Genomic DNA, 17,908 nt, shown 5'->3' with positions numbered 1-17,908 from the left:
CTCTCAAGCCCACATTCCTGTCTGATTCTCATAGCTATTCATACCTGAAAGTACAATAGAATATTCTATGTCTTACTTAACCACCTTCTGCTTTAATTTTCACTCAAAGCATGTGAAAGTAGCAGCTTGAAACAGATTACTGCATACCATAAATCTTCTTTAAAATAGTCTCAATTCTCACTATTGTAAAAGCAAATTCCAGATACACAAGTCCAAAACATAGCGCAAAGTCCAAAAAAGATAAACTTACAATGAACATTATTGGTTTTCATGGCAGTAAGAAGTGCTAGCTCACAATGCAGTCTCCCTTCATTTCTCACGCCTCTCTCTATGTAGTATTGTCCCAGGCTCAAGAGAACTTGCACATAACCCACTTCCAAGCAGCAGTCTTGCGTTTGAAAATACAGATTTAAAGATTTCCTGAGGTAGCATCCGGGCAATGCAAGAAATTTACAACACAGAATTAGAGATCCAAAGTTAGCATGAGCAATGGCTTGGTTACATTTTATGCCACTTTCTTCAGCAGTTATTATTGCACTACGGCAGTATTCCACAGCTTCTTTTAGCCTGGTGTGCTTTCTTAGAGAAAGTGCCAGCATGTTATAAACAACTCCCTGTTGTATAGGGTCATGTGTCTTAAGTGATGATTTTAAAAGGGAATTCAATATTTCTGATGCCACAGTTGGCTGATTATTTAGAATATATAGCCAAGCAAGGGAAAGACGAGCTTTGAAAGTTCCTCCATCACTGATGCAGCTTGCTACTTCTGCAGATTTTACCATGTAATTAATTGCCTTTTTATATAACTTATGTTGTTGGTATAAATTTGCCAATGCAAAGTTCAAATCCTTCAGGCTGTTTACATTGCTACTGCTAGATGCAACATCCAGAGCTTCTTGAAGATAAAGTGCAGCCTGTGGAGGGATTTCTCCAGTACAAATTCCTTGAGTACCAGAGTTTACAATTGTTTCAATAGCAAAATCAGCTTTCTGCAAAGAACCAAACAATGTGGAACTTGAGCCAGGCTGAGCAAATCTTAAAGCTGCTAGTGCAAGCTGTGACAAGCATTTTTTGTTGTATATGCAACTTAAAATCAAATGCACATCTATTGGGACAATGTAACTTTGTGAACTGAAACTGTTTGAAAGGAATTGCAAATGTTCAGCAAATGGTAATGCCTCTTCAGTCTTTCTGCTTTCCAGAAAAAGCTGTGCTATTAGAAAACAGGTACGTGCCTCCAGGTAATAATCATTGGCAATCATTGCTTTTTTAAGGATAATATAAAGTATTTCCAACTCATTCTCTGAACAGTAAACATGAGATGGAATGCACAGGAGAAGAGTTGCAGCCTTTTCCACAAGAGTGTGAGATTTTTCTTTCATTTTTAGCTTCAAGTACACAGGTGCCAAGTTCACATATAAAGCAGTCAACAGATACAAGTCGGAAAAGGTCCCTTGAACCAGAGTCATTGCTTCTTCAAAATAAACTCTGGCCTGTGAGAATCTGAGTCGTTTAGCACAAAGTCTTCCCAACAAGAAACAGATTCTGCAGTATGCCCAATGTTTGTTGTACATTTTGGCCATCTCCCGTGCCTTTTCTAAACACTGTAAAACTTCCTTCTCTTCCGTTACTCCATACAAGATGGAGCCTATGAAGGAGAAGTTCAAGTCATAGAAATGCTTGAAATGTGGAATGTATTCCTCTTGGTTTAGAAATTTCAGCATTGGATCAAACATTTCAGGATCATTCATATCTTCAAGATTAAGGTCTATATAAAATCTTGGATGCTTGGGTTGATCCATTTCTGGAATGACTTGTTCTAATTCCTTATGGAAAGAAGGGCTCTTATCTGGAATATTGTCATGAAGAAGTCCCACTGGGTTAGATAGGTGGTGCTGTTCAAACGTGGCAGGAAGTAATTCCCCTGAGAAAATGTGAAAACCAATGAAGAATTAGTAATTCAGAAATATTCACAATTTAATCAAAGCATGCAAGAAAAGAAAGGGCTCTTGGTGGTTTTACTAAATACACACAGCTCATAGTCACAGTGAAAATAAATCTTAATTTGTGATATTCACTAGAGAAATGAGATACATTTCTGCCGATGGCAGAAAATTCCCAACAATTTTTAAGTTAGCTTAATTTGTTAGTCAAATTTTAATAATTGTAACATGTCTGTTGATTGAAGAAAGGTCAGTCTGCAAGAACCTCTTCAGTTTCATCCATGTTAACATTCTAAATCTGGAAATTATTCACATATACTGTATAAATTAATAAAGTGATTACCATTAAATTACACAGGCAACAACATATAACCTGATTAAATCAGGGAATTTACAAATTCTTGTACTCACCAGGCTCAGCATTTGCCCTTGTGGCAAATTTCTTGTTGCTCAAGACCTGCAGCTCGCTGTGCTACATCTATTGCAGCAGTCTCACGAGGAGGCCAATGTCAGCACTGTGTTACGATCTAGCATTAGGGTCTTTTCCTGCATTGAAGCCAGCCAGACTCAGGATGGTTTTGATCACTGGTAAGGCTTCACCAGCTGTCAAAATATACTAAACCTGAATGCTTGTGTTGGTCTTTGGCATTCAAAAGCACAATGGGGTATATAAAAATAATAAATGCATTTTATCAATCCAATAAATTAGGCTCCTCCCCCTTTCTTCCCGTTCCTAAATGGGACTGTTTTAATGTGGCACAGGCCTGGCAGTCAGAGAGTTGAGAAATCTGTGAAAGCCTGTGCTGTCCTTTTGGAATCCATCTGGGGGTTCATCCTTACAGAACAAACACTGCCAGCTAACTCCGCGCTGAGCAGTAATCTCAAATCATGGGGCATATTAGAAATAATAGATTTGCATTCTTGTTTGTGCATAACATTTCTTCAATTCTGTAGTGATCCTAAGAGCTAAATGCACCTAGTAGATCACATACATTGATAGGTTAAGTACAATATAGTACAGGAGATGCCATCAGCAGGCTAGCCAGATTCAGTGTAAGGAGACATTTTCTAATTTCTACTGGTTCTGATGTAAGATTATAGTCTGACTTTTTATTCATTTTCTGTTTACACTGAACCTCGCTAGCCTGCTGATGGTATCTTCTGTACTGTAGTCCACTGACAACTTTGATTTTACATATAATACTTTGGAATCCAACTTTGAACACAATATTTTGACTTGGAGGAGAGTTATGGCTATGAACCCAATCATCATGCAGCCTGTTTACAATTACTGGATTGATTCTTAACACTAAAGAAACACACCTTGAATAGGAAAGCCTGAAACAGGAACTGAATCCTCCTCATTTGCTTCCTGCTTTCATTTTACCCAGTTAACCAGGACATCAAATCCCAAGAATTACTCTCGAACACTCCAGTTTTGTGGGGATAACCTTCCACACAGAAAGCCCAAGCACACTAATCAATGTGACTGCGGTCAGGAACACCATTTAGCTCACTCCTGAAGGTTCAAATCTTCAGGTCATTTCTGATATCTGCTCTTTAAGATGTTCCATACTTAAAACATATTGCCTTTTAATCCCCTGTGCAGCACACGGGATTAAAAACCAAAAGTGCCCAGACACAAAATAAATCACACATTTGGAACAGAGAGAAAGCGATTGATGGAATTAACGACTGAATATTAAGTGCAAAAATATAAGGTTGGAAGAAAACACACCTAAACGATAAACAGTGTTGATATCAGTTTGGGACAGCTTGTTCAAAAGATTGATGCAATGTCGTTCATCAGGTTTTCTGAACATGTTGAAAGAAGATTTTTCTTCTTCACTTAAGAATAAAAGGTGGGTTTCTCTGTGAATCAGAAGTTAGATATTAACAATACTGGTAGGCCATCAGAATACATTTCTGCAAAACATTGAGCTTTAGCACCAAGCACCTTCAGCACTTTCCATTAATCTGAAAAGGAGGAAAAACCTGTTATTTATAATCTGACTATTTCCTGTTGTAAAATCATGACACATCTCTGAACTTGAAAAATGTAATTATGGCAAATGGAATGCTGCATCGGAGTTGCTAAAGATAAAAACCTTCATTATCTTGCCATGATACTTAGCATTACACTAAAATATCTTACATGCAATTACTCTGCAATTCAAACAGATAATTTAATTTACCCTTGGGGGAACTGAATGATAGAGTTAAAATTGAAATGATTAGTTTACTAAGTTTATCCCCTGCCAGCATTTTGACTGGGACCTTTCACTCAATCACATTAAGTAAGAGCACTCCAGTAAATCAAAGATTAATTGTGCAGGTATGACATCAATGCCATTTACCTGCAGGTATGATCACACTGCCATTCCACTGGAACACATCCATCCTCTTACCATGCATACGTGATAGCTGGTTGATATTGTGCCAACTTGGAGCCAGTAATTTGCACCAAACACCATTTAGGGTTAGTGAGGTTAAAATGGTGTTGGTGAAAATTACTGGCTCCAAGCCTGGTGATACTACTCAGGAGATCAGGAGTTCAACTCTACTAGCTAGAAAGTCAAGGACATCCCCTCAATCCTTCTCTGCCAATTACACTTTCTTACAGTGATCCCAAGATTTCCCTGGTTCCAGCAGGTCCATTAGTGTCAGCCTCGAATATACTCAGCAACTGACTATCCACTTCTCTCTAGGGTAGAAAATTGCAAACATTCTTAAAACAGTTTTACTTTCCACAGATGTTGTTTGGTCTACTGACTGTTTCTAGCATTTTTAATTTTTATTTCAGTTTTCAGCATTTGCAGTTTTACTTTCATTTAACGACGTAGAGACCTGATCTGGCTTTTCATGGTGTACGAGTTCCCCATGCCCACTGTGGAAGGCATTGAGAGGAAAGTCAACAAGCACCTGCAGAGGTGGCTGGGGATCTACCCAAGTTTTCCTTCAGTGGGCCACAACACAAGATCAGGCCAGCTACAGCTCCCGCTGTCATTGGTAGTGGAAGAGTTCAAGGTGGCTAAGTATAGAGTTGTGTTAACGCTGAGGGGCTCCAATGAACAAGCTAATAAACTAAGCAGGAGGCACAACAAGATTGGCTCAAAAATGGGCGGCCAACTCGGCCAAAGACCAGGCAGTAAGCTCCCTGCAATTGAGAGACCTCATTGGCAACCCATGCCTGAGATAGCAAGGGCTTGGCTCAGCACACTTCCAACAATGCACGTTCAAAGGATAGGCATGACATGGTCCAGGCAGAGGTGTGGAACTGTGAGGACAAAAGGAAGGTAACGAAGGCAGTGGAGCTGGCGCCTGGACAAAATAGGATCTTCCCAAATACACGGTCACTGGGGAAGAGCTTTGGAGACTGGAGCCCTTCTTCATTTCTTTCCTCCTGCAGTCAGTGTATGACACTCTCCCTACACCATTACAGCTGCGTGCATCGGGGCTGAGAAAGGACCCTAACTACAGCACTTCATGGTCAGCGGGGTTCACTGGCACACATACTGTCAGGATGCAAAACAGCGTTAACACAAGGATGGTATAGGTGGCGCCACGACATGTTCCTGTTGTCCCTTGCTGAGACGCTGGAGCAGGAGAGGTGTAACAAGAAACCAGCTGGCAGAGAGGCAAACAGGGCAGTAATTTTCATCAAGGAGAGTCCCACACTGGTTATAGCAAAGAGGCTTAAATCCAATCTGCTGTAAACTACCAAATCCTGGGAAATTAGGGTCGATGTGGGCAGGAAGCTACAGTTCCCAGAGATGGCGCAAACATACTTCGACCAGACATTGTACTGTGGTCCACCAAAGACAAGAAAATCATCCTGGTGGAGCTCACAGTACCATGGAAGGAAGAATGTGAGGAGCTCACGAGAGGAAACCAACATGTCAGGCTAATGCATGTAAGACTGACAAGCATTGAATCAGACTACCTAGCTCATTAGTGTTAGAATTGTTTGTAATGGTTTTAAGAATTTGTCTGTGAAGATTTAGGTTGAAAGCTTATATTAAAGGAGAGTGCTTCAGGAAGCAGATGTGTTGAAATGACCACCTCATTGCTACAGTACAGCATTGGAGTCTGAATTTGATCCATTACAAGGGAGCTGCCAAATCTGCACTTGGGGCAACTGAATGTACATGGTTGTCAGTGAGTTACTCAACAGCTATGAGGAGAATTAAAAAACTATATCTGTTGTGTTTGATATCTGAAGTAGGGAGCTGTGCATTTTCCAGGACAGAAAGCCAAAAGGGGGAAAAATTCACCTTTTCCAGTACTCTTTGTGCATTGGAAAATTGCAAGCATGTTGCTACTGAATTTCTGTCTGGTGTTCAGATATATTGAATTAATATATACTGTTTAAAATAAATAATTATTTCCATTTATATACTGTATGTGTCTTCCTCATAGTTTTACCCTCACAAAATCTTCATGGAAATTATAACAAATAGAAATTGACTTCTAACCATATTAAAAAGCCCTCCAAACATTCTGGAATATGTATTAATGTCTGACATATCTCACATTCACAAACACAAAAGATCCTGCAAATGCAAAAAAACCAGAGGAACACACACACGTTGCTGGCAGAACTCAGCAGGTCAGGCAGCAACTATGGAAATAATAAACAGTCAATATTTTGGGCTGAGACCCTTTAACTGGATTGACACTCACATTCATCTGAATCAGAAGCATTTTACTCACAGTGGTTTGAATTGGTCAGGCCGCGTGTACTTTACTGGTACAAACCCAGTATCTCCAGTAGATAAGGACTTCCCCAAAAACCACTTCAGGTTCGAAAGAAGGAAGCCAATTATCTGAATCTTTTCTCCTTCACTGAAACACAGTTCATCCACCTCAACTGCTTTGTAATCCATAGTTGCAATGCAGGTGCCAGTACCTAAAAGGCAAAGGTTACTTGTAAGTAGTAGCTGTATGACAAATGATGGAAGTTCTCCAATTCACTTGAATTGTCTTTCGGCGTTACCTGAATACTGACACAATGAACATGCACTCCTTTGTGATTGTACTGTTTAAGCCATGCAAAAAGATTGCTCTTTTATTTCAGCAAATTCTTGTCTATACTATACTAAAGAAAAGAAAGTTGCACGCACAGTTTTGATAATTATTCTTCTAAGTAACTGAATAGTGGATGAAATCACATGTGATTTTTCCAGCACTTGCCCTGTATCTTCAATTGCAGATCCAGGCAAAACCTTGGAAAGCATCAGAACGTGATAAATAACCTACCAAGAGCAACATATTGAAATATTGACATCCTAAAAGACCATAAGACATAGGAGCAGAGTTAGGCCACTTGGCCCATCGAGTCTGCTCCACCAATCAATCATGGTTGATCCTTTTTTTCTCCTCCTCAACCCTATTTCCCAGCCTTTTCCCCATAACCTTTGATGCCACGTTCAATCAAGAACCTGTCAATCTCTGCCTTAAATACATCCAGTGACATGGCTTACACAGCTGCACGTGGCAACAAATTCCACACATTCCCCACCGTCTAGATAAAGAAATTTCACTGCATCTCTGTTTTGAATGGACGCCTCTCTATCCTGAGGCTGTGCCCTCTTGTCCCAGACTCTCCCACCATGGGAAGCATCCTTTCCACATCTACTCTGTCTAGGCCTTTCAACATTCGAAAGGTTTCAATGAGATCTCCCCCACCCCCCCATCCTTCTAAATTCCAGCAAGTACAGACCCAGAGCCATCAAATGTTCTTCGTATGATTGCTCTTTCATTCCTGGAATCATCCTTGTGAGCCTCCTCTGGACCCTCTCCAATGCCAGCACACCTCTTCTAAGATGAAGAGCACAAAACTGTACACAATACTGAGGGTGAGGCCTCACCAGTACCTTATAAAGCTTCAGCACCACATCCCTGCTCTTGTCTTCAGACCTCTTGAAATAAATGCTAGCATGGCATTTGTGAGGCAGGATGAGTCGTTCCTCACTGACTCATCCTGCAAGTTAACTTTTACGGTGTTCTTCACAAGGACTCCCAAGTCCCTCTGCATCTCGGATCTTTGGATTTTTTCCCTGTTTAGAAAATAGTCTGCACATTTATTTCTACTACCAAAGTACATGACCATGCATTTTCCAGCATTATATTTCATTTGCCACTTTCTTTCCCATTCTCCTAATCTGTCTAGGTCCTTCTGCATCCTTCCTGTTTTCTCAACATTACTTGCTCCTCCACCAATCTTTGTATCATCTGCAAACTTGACAACAAAGTCATCTATTTCATCATCTAAATCATTTATATACAGCATAAAAAGAAGTGGTCCCAACACCAACCCCTGCAAAACACCACTAGTCACTGGCAGCCAACCAGACAAGGATCCTTTCATTCCCACTCGCTGCCTTCTTCCAATCAGCCAATGCTCTAACTATGTTAGTAACTTTCCAGTAATGTCATGGGCTCTTAACTTGGTAAGCAGCCTCATGTGTGGCACCTTGTCAAAGGCCTTCTGAAAGTCCAAATATACAACATCCACTATATCCCCTTTATCTATCCTACTTGTAATCTCCTCAAAAATTCCAACAGTTCATCAGGCAGGCTTTTCCGTTAAGGAAGCCATGCTGACTTTGTCCTATCTTGTCCTGTGTCACCATGTACTCCATCACCTCGTCCTTAACAATTGACTCTAACATCTTCCCAACCACTGACGTCAGACTAACTGGTCTATAATTTCCTTTCTGCAGCCTTCCTCCTTTCTTAAAGAGTGGAGTGACATTTGCAATTTTTCAGTCCTCTGGCACCATGACAGAGTCCAATGATTTTTGAAAGATCATTCCTAATGACGCCCCAATCTCCAACGCTACCTCTTTCAGAACCCTAGGGTGCATTTCATCTGGTCCGGATGACTTACGTACTTCTGGGTCTTTGAGCTGTTTGAGTACCATCTCCCTTGTAATAGTAACTGCACCCACTTCTCTTCCTTCACACACTACAACATCTAGCACATGCTGGCACATTAAAAAGCCCTATGTGGCAGCATATAAAAAATGTAGGAGGAACTCAAGTCAGGCAGATTCGACGGAGAGGAATAAACAGTGGACATTTTAGGCCAAGACCCTTCATCAGGACTGGAAAGGAAATAGGAGAAGGCATGATGAAATGTATCAGCCTGAAACATTGACAGTTGATTCCTCTCCATAGATGCTGTCTAATCTGCTGAGTTCTTCCAGCATTTTGTATGTGCTGCTGTGGATTTGCAGCTTCTGCAAAATCTCTTGCGTTTAACCCTATGTAGCATCTTACTTAGGTTCCAGTGTCCAGTTCCTCCTCCAAAACTGCCATTAAGGTATAATCACAGACAGGAGTATAAATAGTAGGCTCAGGTGGTAAAATGACCAGGAAATTTTCCATTTAACTTGCTTAACTTGGATATAGTTAAAGATGTGACTGATGGGAATGGCATGTCAGTCTGCCTATCCCTATTGAGAGGCCCTACTCAAAGTAAGTTTGAATAGATTGGATCATTATTAACGACAGGCATGCACTTCTACCAGGAAGGCCATAAGTTAGCAAGGGAGGCCTTAAAGAGTGTACCTGATTCACCTGGCCTGCAAGGAAATTTCAAATTTTGTAATGAAACAGGTTTCTGGGATCCAGCTGTCACACATGGCAGAGAACTAATTAGCCTTGGCCTGCTCAAAGCCATAGCATGTCAGTGACATCATCAGAATTGAAATACCCTCACCCAGCTTGCCACCTGAAATTTAACATTATGGACAGCAATGTTAAGGCAAGACACCAGCAAATAAAAACCAAACCTTTACAGCTAGTTTCATGCCTTGGTTTTAAGAAATATAATAGAACACTATTTAACACATTGTCTATGAATGAAAGAATGAAAAAGCATTCATATTATTCAATTTTTTTTAAAATTTTGAATAAAGTTTCTTTTGATATTAAATAAAATCCACTGCCTTATCCCTCTCCCCCTCCCCATATATCAAAGTAGAGAAAGATAATTTAATGAACACAAAATTATTCATTGGAACAGAAAAGAATCCTTCAGCTTATTGTATCCTTGCTGAATTGTTGTCAATCTATACTGATCTCATTTAGCTTCATTAGAACTAAATTGTTCCATATCCTGCCTACTCTAAAGCTTGTCTAAATATCTCCTAAAGATAGTGATGTTATCCAACTTCTGCACCTTCTCTGGCAGAGCTCCAAATATCAAGTATCTGCAAAATAAACTTTCCCCTCAAATTCTCCCCAAACTTACCCATTGGGAAAAATTAACAAATGGAAAAACTATCACAAGGTTAATAAAAAATTGCTTACCAATTGAAAGAGGGAAGTGGTGTTTACATTCCTCATAGCCACCAAAGTTTTCTGCTCTTGTCTTCAGGAACCACCTGGGATCAAATTCAATTGCACTATAATTAATCAGCAACTCATGGATGTGCAATATCCATGGTATAAATAAATACAACAATAAAACAGCAGAAGCTTTTCCAAGAAATAATTGTTCTGAGCCTTGCAAAAAAATATATAGTTTGGTCTTAACTTTGAAGCTGATTTTATAGTTTTGCTAAATACATTATAATTGTAATCAAGACTTAGCACAACTATTATATTTGTTGAAAAGGAAGATATGATGCAATGAATATTTAAGTAATAATATATTTTTCAACTCAGTAAGTTCAGGGATTCCAAAGCCCCAGGAATATAGGTTTCATCCGTGTGTGTTGTCTGTATGGAGCTTGCATAGTCTCCATATGACTGTGTGGGATTTCCTCCCATATCCCAAAGATGTATTGGCAGGTTAATAAGCTACTGTAAATTTCTCTAATGTGTAGATATGTGGGAAAAGAATAAAAGGGGAGTTCATGCAACTGTAGAGCAAGAAATTAAGTTGCAGAGATACAGGGAAATAAGGAATAGGACTGCTCTATTGGATGCCACCTCCAACCAAACAAACTGAAAGCCTTTCTTCGGTGTCTTAGTGTAACACAATTATATTTTAATATTGATGTAAATGATGACTTGAGTATGATTTACATGGGACTTTCTCCACTTAAGGAGAATAATCCTAAATTAAAGGAGAAGGGATCCATAGATTAGTAGTCTCTGGGTCTTTATGTTTAATCTTGCCAAAGTACCAACTTCTGTAGATCAATTTCATAACATAAAAGAATTAGCTTTCCATGAAAATGTAATAGGAGTGAGAATAATCTTGCCATACTGGTAAAATGGGTAGAGAAGAGCCTGTGGAGCAGAAACCGGAACGAGGCCCTTTTCATTGGTTGAGAGTGCAGTTGCTTCCCACTTTGAGTCATCCCCGATATCTTTAACCATGATGAGATCTTCCTTGCAAACGTGCAGATCTTGCTCTTCCCTCTTTGGAATGTTGGATAAGGCTCTGGTGAAAAAGTGACCTTGATGCAGAAATAGATAATAGTATTGGAATGTCTTTTAACAAAGTCATAGAATTGTTGTGGTAAAGGACGCTGCCAATCAACATACTGAGTATATGCCACTCCCTTGCAAGTCAGTCTATTCAATCCTAACCCTAGCTCTTTCTCCACAGCGTGACAGATTATTCTCTCTCATTTACTTAGCAATTTCTTTTTGAAAGCCCCAATTAATTCACCTATCCCACGGGCAGAAAGATTCAATTCTCATTCACATATAATGTATGAACAATTTCCCATTACATTACTTTTGTGTCTTTTGCCCATCACTTTCAGTCACATCATTGAACAATCCACTGAGGGGAGCTGTTTCTCTTTGCTTGCTCCACTTAAACCTGCTCTGCTTAAACCACTCATAATGTTGTATACCTGTATTATTTCTCCTCAGAATTTAGCTTCAAGGGAACAAACTCAGCTTCATCAGTCTAACTCTGTAGCTGAAATCCTTATTTCCTGGAAACATTAGTATATTTCTTTTTGCAACACTCACAAAAAATGCTGGTGAACGCAGCAGACTGGCAGCATCTATAGGAAGAGGTACAGTCGACGTTTCGGGCCAAGACTCTTCGTCAGGACTAACTCTTTCAGTTTTTTTGTGTGTGTTGCTTGAATTTCCAGCATCTGCAGATTTCCTCGTGTTTGCATCTTTCTTTTTGCGATCTCCTGGACATGCTTGTCCCACCAGAAACTGGATGCAATATTCCTGGATGCAAAAGTCCTGACGAAGGGTCTCAGCCTGAAACGTCGACTGCACCTCTTCCTAGAGATGCTGCCTGGCCTGCTGCGTTCACCAGCAACTTTGATGTGTGTTGCAATATTCCATTTGTGATTTAACCTGAGTTTTATTAAAAGTTCATTGCAATTTCACTGTTTTTGTACTTTGTTTCTGTAGTAATGAAGCCCAGAATCCCAAATGTTTTTTGAGTCATTCTCTCAACTGATAATGTTACTTTAAAAAAAAGGCACACATTCCTGCAAACCATTTAGAATTATGACATTTAACATGTATTGCCTTGTCTTGGTTTTCTGCAAACATGCATAATTTCACACTTCTAAGTATAAATTTTATCTGCCATTTGTCTGCATATTCTGCCATCCGATATCTCCTTGCAGTCTTTTACGTTTCACTTTTTGTGATATATTGTTTGTGACAGTAAAAATTATTTAAATCAATATAAAGCAAAGTAATATTATCAGAAGAAACAAAACCCTAAACTCCAAAAGGTAGCTAGTCCTGAAATCACTAATGTTCCATCTTTTGCATAGTGCAACCTAACTGCTAATTATTTAAATTCATATTGTTTTCTGCATCCATCCTTGATCAGACAGAGTTGATAGTGCATCCAGTCTCTTAGGCACTTCTGTGGTATAGCAGTAGCACCACACTGTATTCTGCACCTGAAGTTTAGTTCCACCAGCGTTAGTAGAATCAGATTTTAAATGCAAAGCAGAACATTTAGCGGTTACTATATACTCTAAACATGTAATACAATCAAGGAAAAATATTCCAACTGGGGTACAATGTTAGAGAGCTGGCTGAAATTAGCCATGGGTTTCGCTTGCAAGCACTACTTAGTATTTACCTATACATTGTAGGATGGCAATGAATTTGATCTATATCTGTTTTCTTACTATTCGACAATTGATTAAGGTAACAGCTGGTTTTGGGAGGGCTATATATCAATTGTGATACTCAACTTCAGCATGTAACTTCTTTCAAGTGTCAGAACTTCTTCAACTGAACAGAAAGGTATGCATTTTTTTATGAAGAGAAGAATGGTTTGGCAATTAACACTTGGGCTGGCCTACTGCCAGCAATAATTAGTTATTTCCAATTTGACTCTGAGCATTTAATTCAACAACAATTCTCAATGTATTGAATAGGCAATGTATCTGTAGGAGGTGAGGCAGTGCCATTGTTCTGCTTTGCACAAAGTATTATTTGTTAGGATTGGACTGTACTTTCTGGCATTTGCAAAACGCAAAATCCATCAACAAGGAACAGAATGTACTAATAAGATAAAATCAGGCTAAATCTATCTGATAAAATACAAGGAAGCAGCCAGTCTCACATTATGGTTTAGAACATAGAACATTACAGCACAGCACAGGCTCTTTGGCCCATAATGTTGTGTCAATCTTTTAACCTACTTTAAGATCAATCTATCTAACTAATCCTCTGCTGTTTTACCACTTATTTGACCTGATGGGGACTTCTTCTGTCTGCTGATCTCGCTGACTAGGCACCATGCTTCTCCATGTGGCTTGTCTTCATTAGCAGCCTCTACCTCTCTAATCCTCTCAGCTAGTTCCTCTTCCTTCAGTCGGTCATAGGTGGCAAAGAGATTCTTCTTTGCTGTCTTGAACTTGTCTCTTAGCTCTTTTGTTTCGCTCCTTCTGAGCTCAGCATGACAAGCATTGACCACACTTCTTGCTGCGACAACGTCAGGATGTTTCAAGATCCGGCTCTTCTTGATTCGCTTCACAGTAGGCAAACTCTTTGTTGCATCTGTGTGTGCGTCTATGAGCCATTGATAGCGGTCGGTGGCAGTCTCTTCCTCCCCCCTTTCCAGTGGGCCAAAGCGATTTCTCACCTCCATTGTGTACTGTGTACAAACCAGAACAGTGGTCACTCTCAAACATTATCACAGTCCCCAAGTCTGGATCCCTCACGAAGACAGATAACTACCATGGTATCAGCTTGACCTGCATCTTAGCAAAGCTATACAATCAGATGGTCTTGAACAGGATTCGCATCATCATTGACCCTAAGCTAAGAATCAATCAGAATGGTTTTCGGCAGAAGCGCACAACAGTAATGCAAATACTTGTTCTCCATAGGATCATCAAGGAAGTCAAGAAGAACAACCTACCAGCCGTGCTTACTTTCATCAGTTTTCACAAAGCTTTTGACTCCATTCACCGAGGTAAAATGCTGAAGATCCTGAAAGCTAACAGAGTGCCAGACCATCTACTGAGAGCAATAGAGTCCAGCTATACCAAAACCATGGCGAAAATTGTATCACCAGACGGAGAAACAGCAGTGTTCGAGCTCCTAGCTGGAGTGCTGCAAGGAGACACTCTGGCACCCTACATCATTATAATCACCCTTGATTACGCTCTACGTCAAGCTACCAAAGATCATGACAAGCTTGGTTTTACCATAAAACCAGAAAGAATCAGAAGGGTTAGACCAGTTATGTTCACAGATCTTGATTTTGCAGATGACATAGTCCTGCGCTCTGACCAGATGGAGGAAGCACAGCAGCGTCTAACAAAAGTGGAAATTGAGTGCAATAAAGTTGGACTTCACCTAAATGCTAAAAAGACAGAGTATATGGCGTTTAACTGCTACAAAGGTACTCTCAAGACCGTAAAGAATGATACCATTAAGAAAGTCTTTGACTACAAGTACCTTGGGTCAAGAATGATCAGTTCAGAGAAGGACATAAAGATACGGAAGGCGCTGGCATTGAGGGCTATGAACGACATGAAGAAGAACTAGAAGTCAAACCTGACCAGAAGGCTTAAAAAGAGGATCTTCATAGCAGTCATAGAGTCCATTCTCACGTACGGATGTGAGACGTGGACACTCACCAAGGCTAAGCGAAAGTCTCTAGATGGTTGCTATACATGAATGCTCTGGATGGCTCTTGACGTGAGTTGGCAACAGCACATGACGAACGTCGAGCTCTATAACGACCTACTGATTCGCACCACTAAAATCGAGGCAGAAAGACTGCAACTAGCGGGGCACTGTCTATGCCACCCCGAGCTACCTGTCAGCCTAGTCATCATATGGGAGTCCAAGTATGGGAGGATGAACCCTGGGCGCCCTCCCAAGACTATGGTCAACACGCTCCTCGAAGACAGCAGCGCAGCTAATGAAGATGAACTGAACACACTGATGAGGGAGAGGGAGAAGTGGAGAGTCCGTCATCGTGCTTGACGCCGGCCGCCTAGGCCTGAGTCAACATAGTAGTAGTATCTAACTAATACATATCAAATTAAATATCAAATCTCCACATGCAAGCAAGCAATCTGGAATACCTAGACAAACTATTTTAGAAATAGTGAAACCCTGGTTCAGTCCCAGCAAAGGACTTGACTTTTCTCTCCCACAATCACACTGTTAACTTGATAATTTCAGAAATATATGGTTCAAAGTTCAAAGATCATTTATTATCAAAATACATACATATGTTATCCTGAGATTCATTTCTTTGAATGAAATTACAGGAAAAAGAAATACAACAGAATTTTATGAAAAAGAATATACATATGTACAAACAAAGACTAACAAACACCAATGTTCGAAAGAAGACAAACTATGGAAATAAAAATAATACCGAGAACATGATCTGTAAAAGTTCCTGGGAATGAAAAAAGTGCAGCCAATTCAATTATTGAAAATAAGATAAAACAGCTTTGAAGAGCTGAACAACTTTGGATAGGCTCAACAGCAGGGCAAAACAGCCTGCAAGCCCTCTACCATCCAAAACTTTCATCCATTTCAGGAATGATTTCAGGAATGAAAGGGTTACCATATGAGGAATGTCTGGCAGCTGTTGGGCTGTGTACCCTGGAGTTTAGGAGAATGAGGGGGGAATCTCATAGAAACATTCCAAATGTTAAAAGGCCTGAACAGATAAGATATGGCAAAGTTATTTGGACTCTAGCAAGGGCTTCAGGTAATTGCTCAATGGCTTAGAAAGGACAGCGCTTTGGAATCAGAAGATGGTAGTTGCATTCTGTGACTGAGAAGTATGAAGCAGAACACAGGTCAATAAGAGGATGATGGAACAGAAGAGGTAGGAAGGGAAGTGTCAAGGATAATTAGCAAGTTTGGGGAATATACACTCTGTAGTCATGTTATTAGGTACAAGAGATACCTAATAAAGTGGTCACTGTGAGTACGTTCATGGCCATCTGCTGTTGTGGCCCATCCACTTCAAAGTTCAATGTGCTGTGCATTCAGAGATGCTCTTCTGCACACCACTGATGTAATCTGTGGTTATTTGAATTACAATCAGCTTGAACCAGTCTGACCATTCTCTTCTAACCTTCCTCATTAACAAGGCACTTTCACCCACAGATCTGCTGCTCACTGGATGACTTTTGTTTTCCGCACCATTCTCTGTAAACTCCAGAGACTGTTGTGCGTGATCAGCAGTTCCTAAAAAACTGAAAACACCAAAAATGCTGGAGGAACACAGCTTGCCAGGCAGCACCTATGGAAAGGAGTAAACTGTCAACTATTCAGACTGAGAGCCTGCATCAGGACTGGAAAGAAGGTGAAAAAGTCAGATTAAGAAGGTGGGAGGAGGGGAGGAAGAAGTACAAGGTGGTAGAGGATAAGTGAAACTGGGAGAGTTGGGGGTGGAAGTGAAGGAAAGAGCTAGGAAATTGATTAGTGAAAGAGATAAAGGGTTGGGGATGGAGAAATCTGATTGAAGAAGACAGAAGGCCATGGAAGAAAGGGAAGGAAGAGGAGCGCCAGAGGGAGGTGATGGTCAGGCAAGGAGGTAAGGTGAGAGAGGGAATCAGGAATGGGGAATGGTGAAGGAGAGGCGGGTGTTAAAGAAATTGATGTTCATGCTATGTTTACTCTTTTCCATAGATGCTGTCTGACCTGCTGAGTTCCTCTAGCATTTTGTGTGTGTTGCTTTGGATTTCAAGCACTTGCAGATTTTTACGTGTTACTGCAAGCACTCTGACCAGCACCAACAATCCTTCAACATTCACAGTAAATTAGATCACATTTCTCCACGTTCTGATGTTTAGTCTGAGCAACAACTGAACCATGTCTGCATGATTTTATTTATTGAGATGCTGCCACATAATTGGCTGATTAGACGAGCAGGTGTACAGGCGTACCTCATAAAGTGGACACTAAGTACAAGTCTGGAACTGTGTTGTTAAGACACAGTTGTCCTGTAAGAACCCAAAGTTATTTCTGCAATTTCTTAACCCAACTCTTCTGGCAAAACTCCAAAAAAAAGCAACATGCAGTATTTGATCTCAGTCTGACATGAAAAACTTATTAAAACATATATTCGTCCATTTAAGTAAAGTACTTTTAAATCAACTAATGACCTATAGATCTCACAATCTTCTGAAGGCCTAGATGGATCACGCAGGTACAGCAACTGTAAGTTGGTGAAGGTTCATCACCATGGCCAGAAGCAAGGTTAGGAACTGGGGGGAGAGCTCCAGACCAGGCTGAAGTGGAAAGGGATGAAACTCCTGCTACTCAGCATCTTGTTAGCAAATGTGGAGTCACTGGAGAATGCAACTGAGGACCTGAGTGCTAATCTGCTGTATCAGAGGGAAATAAGAGACTGTTGTATTCTATATCTGAGTGAGATGTAGCTTACTTCCAGCACACCAAATACAGCATTCAGACCAGAAGGCTTCTTGATCAACAGAATTGACTGAACTGCAGATTCAGAAAAGGCAAAATGTGAAGGCATGTGGTTCATGATAAACTCTCAGTGGTGCTCTCTGAGGTGG

At 40.3% G+C, this 17,908-nt stretch overlaps 1 protein-coding gene across 2 annotated transcripts in view; it reads right to left on the bottom strand.

The window, feature by feature from the left end:
* LOC140200423 (SH3 domain and tetratricopeptide repeat-containing protein 2-like) overlaps positions 1-17,908 on the bottom strand; it is a 120,890-nt gene that overhangs the window by 19,460 nt on the left and 83,522 nt on the right. For both annotated transcript variants that reach the window (XR_011886621.1, XM_072263721.1), the window contains 5 exons: positions 11,167-11,359; positions 10,263-10,336; positions 6,657-6,852; positions 3,682-3,815; positions 251-1,924 (listed from right to left, as the gene is read on the bottom strand). Coding sequence is in view for 1 of the 2 variants with exons in the window: in XM_072263721.1 (XP_072119822.1) it covers positions 251-1,924; positions 3,682-3,815; positions 6,657-6,852; positions 10,263-10,336; positions 11,167-11,359 (2,271 nt within the window). In the remaining variant the exon portion in view is untranslated. The remainder of the gene's footprint in view (positions 1-250; positions 1,925-3,681; positions 3,816-6,656; positions 6,853-10,262; positions 10,337-11,166; positions 11,360-17,908) is intronic.

Source organism: Mobula birostris, chromosome 7 (genome assembly GCF_030028105.1).
Source record: "Mobula birostris isolate sMobBir1 chromosome 7, sMobBir1.hap1, whole genome shotgun sequence".
NCBI classification, from domain to species: Eukaryota; Metazoa; Chordata; class Chondrichthyes; order Myliobatiformes; family Myliobatidae; genus Mobula; species Mobula birostris.
This window is presented reverse-complemented; position numbering and strand designations above follow the sequence as displayed.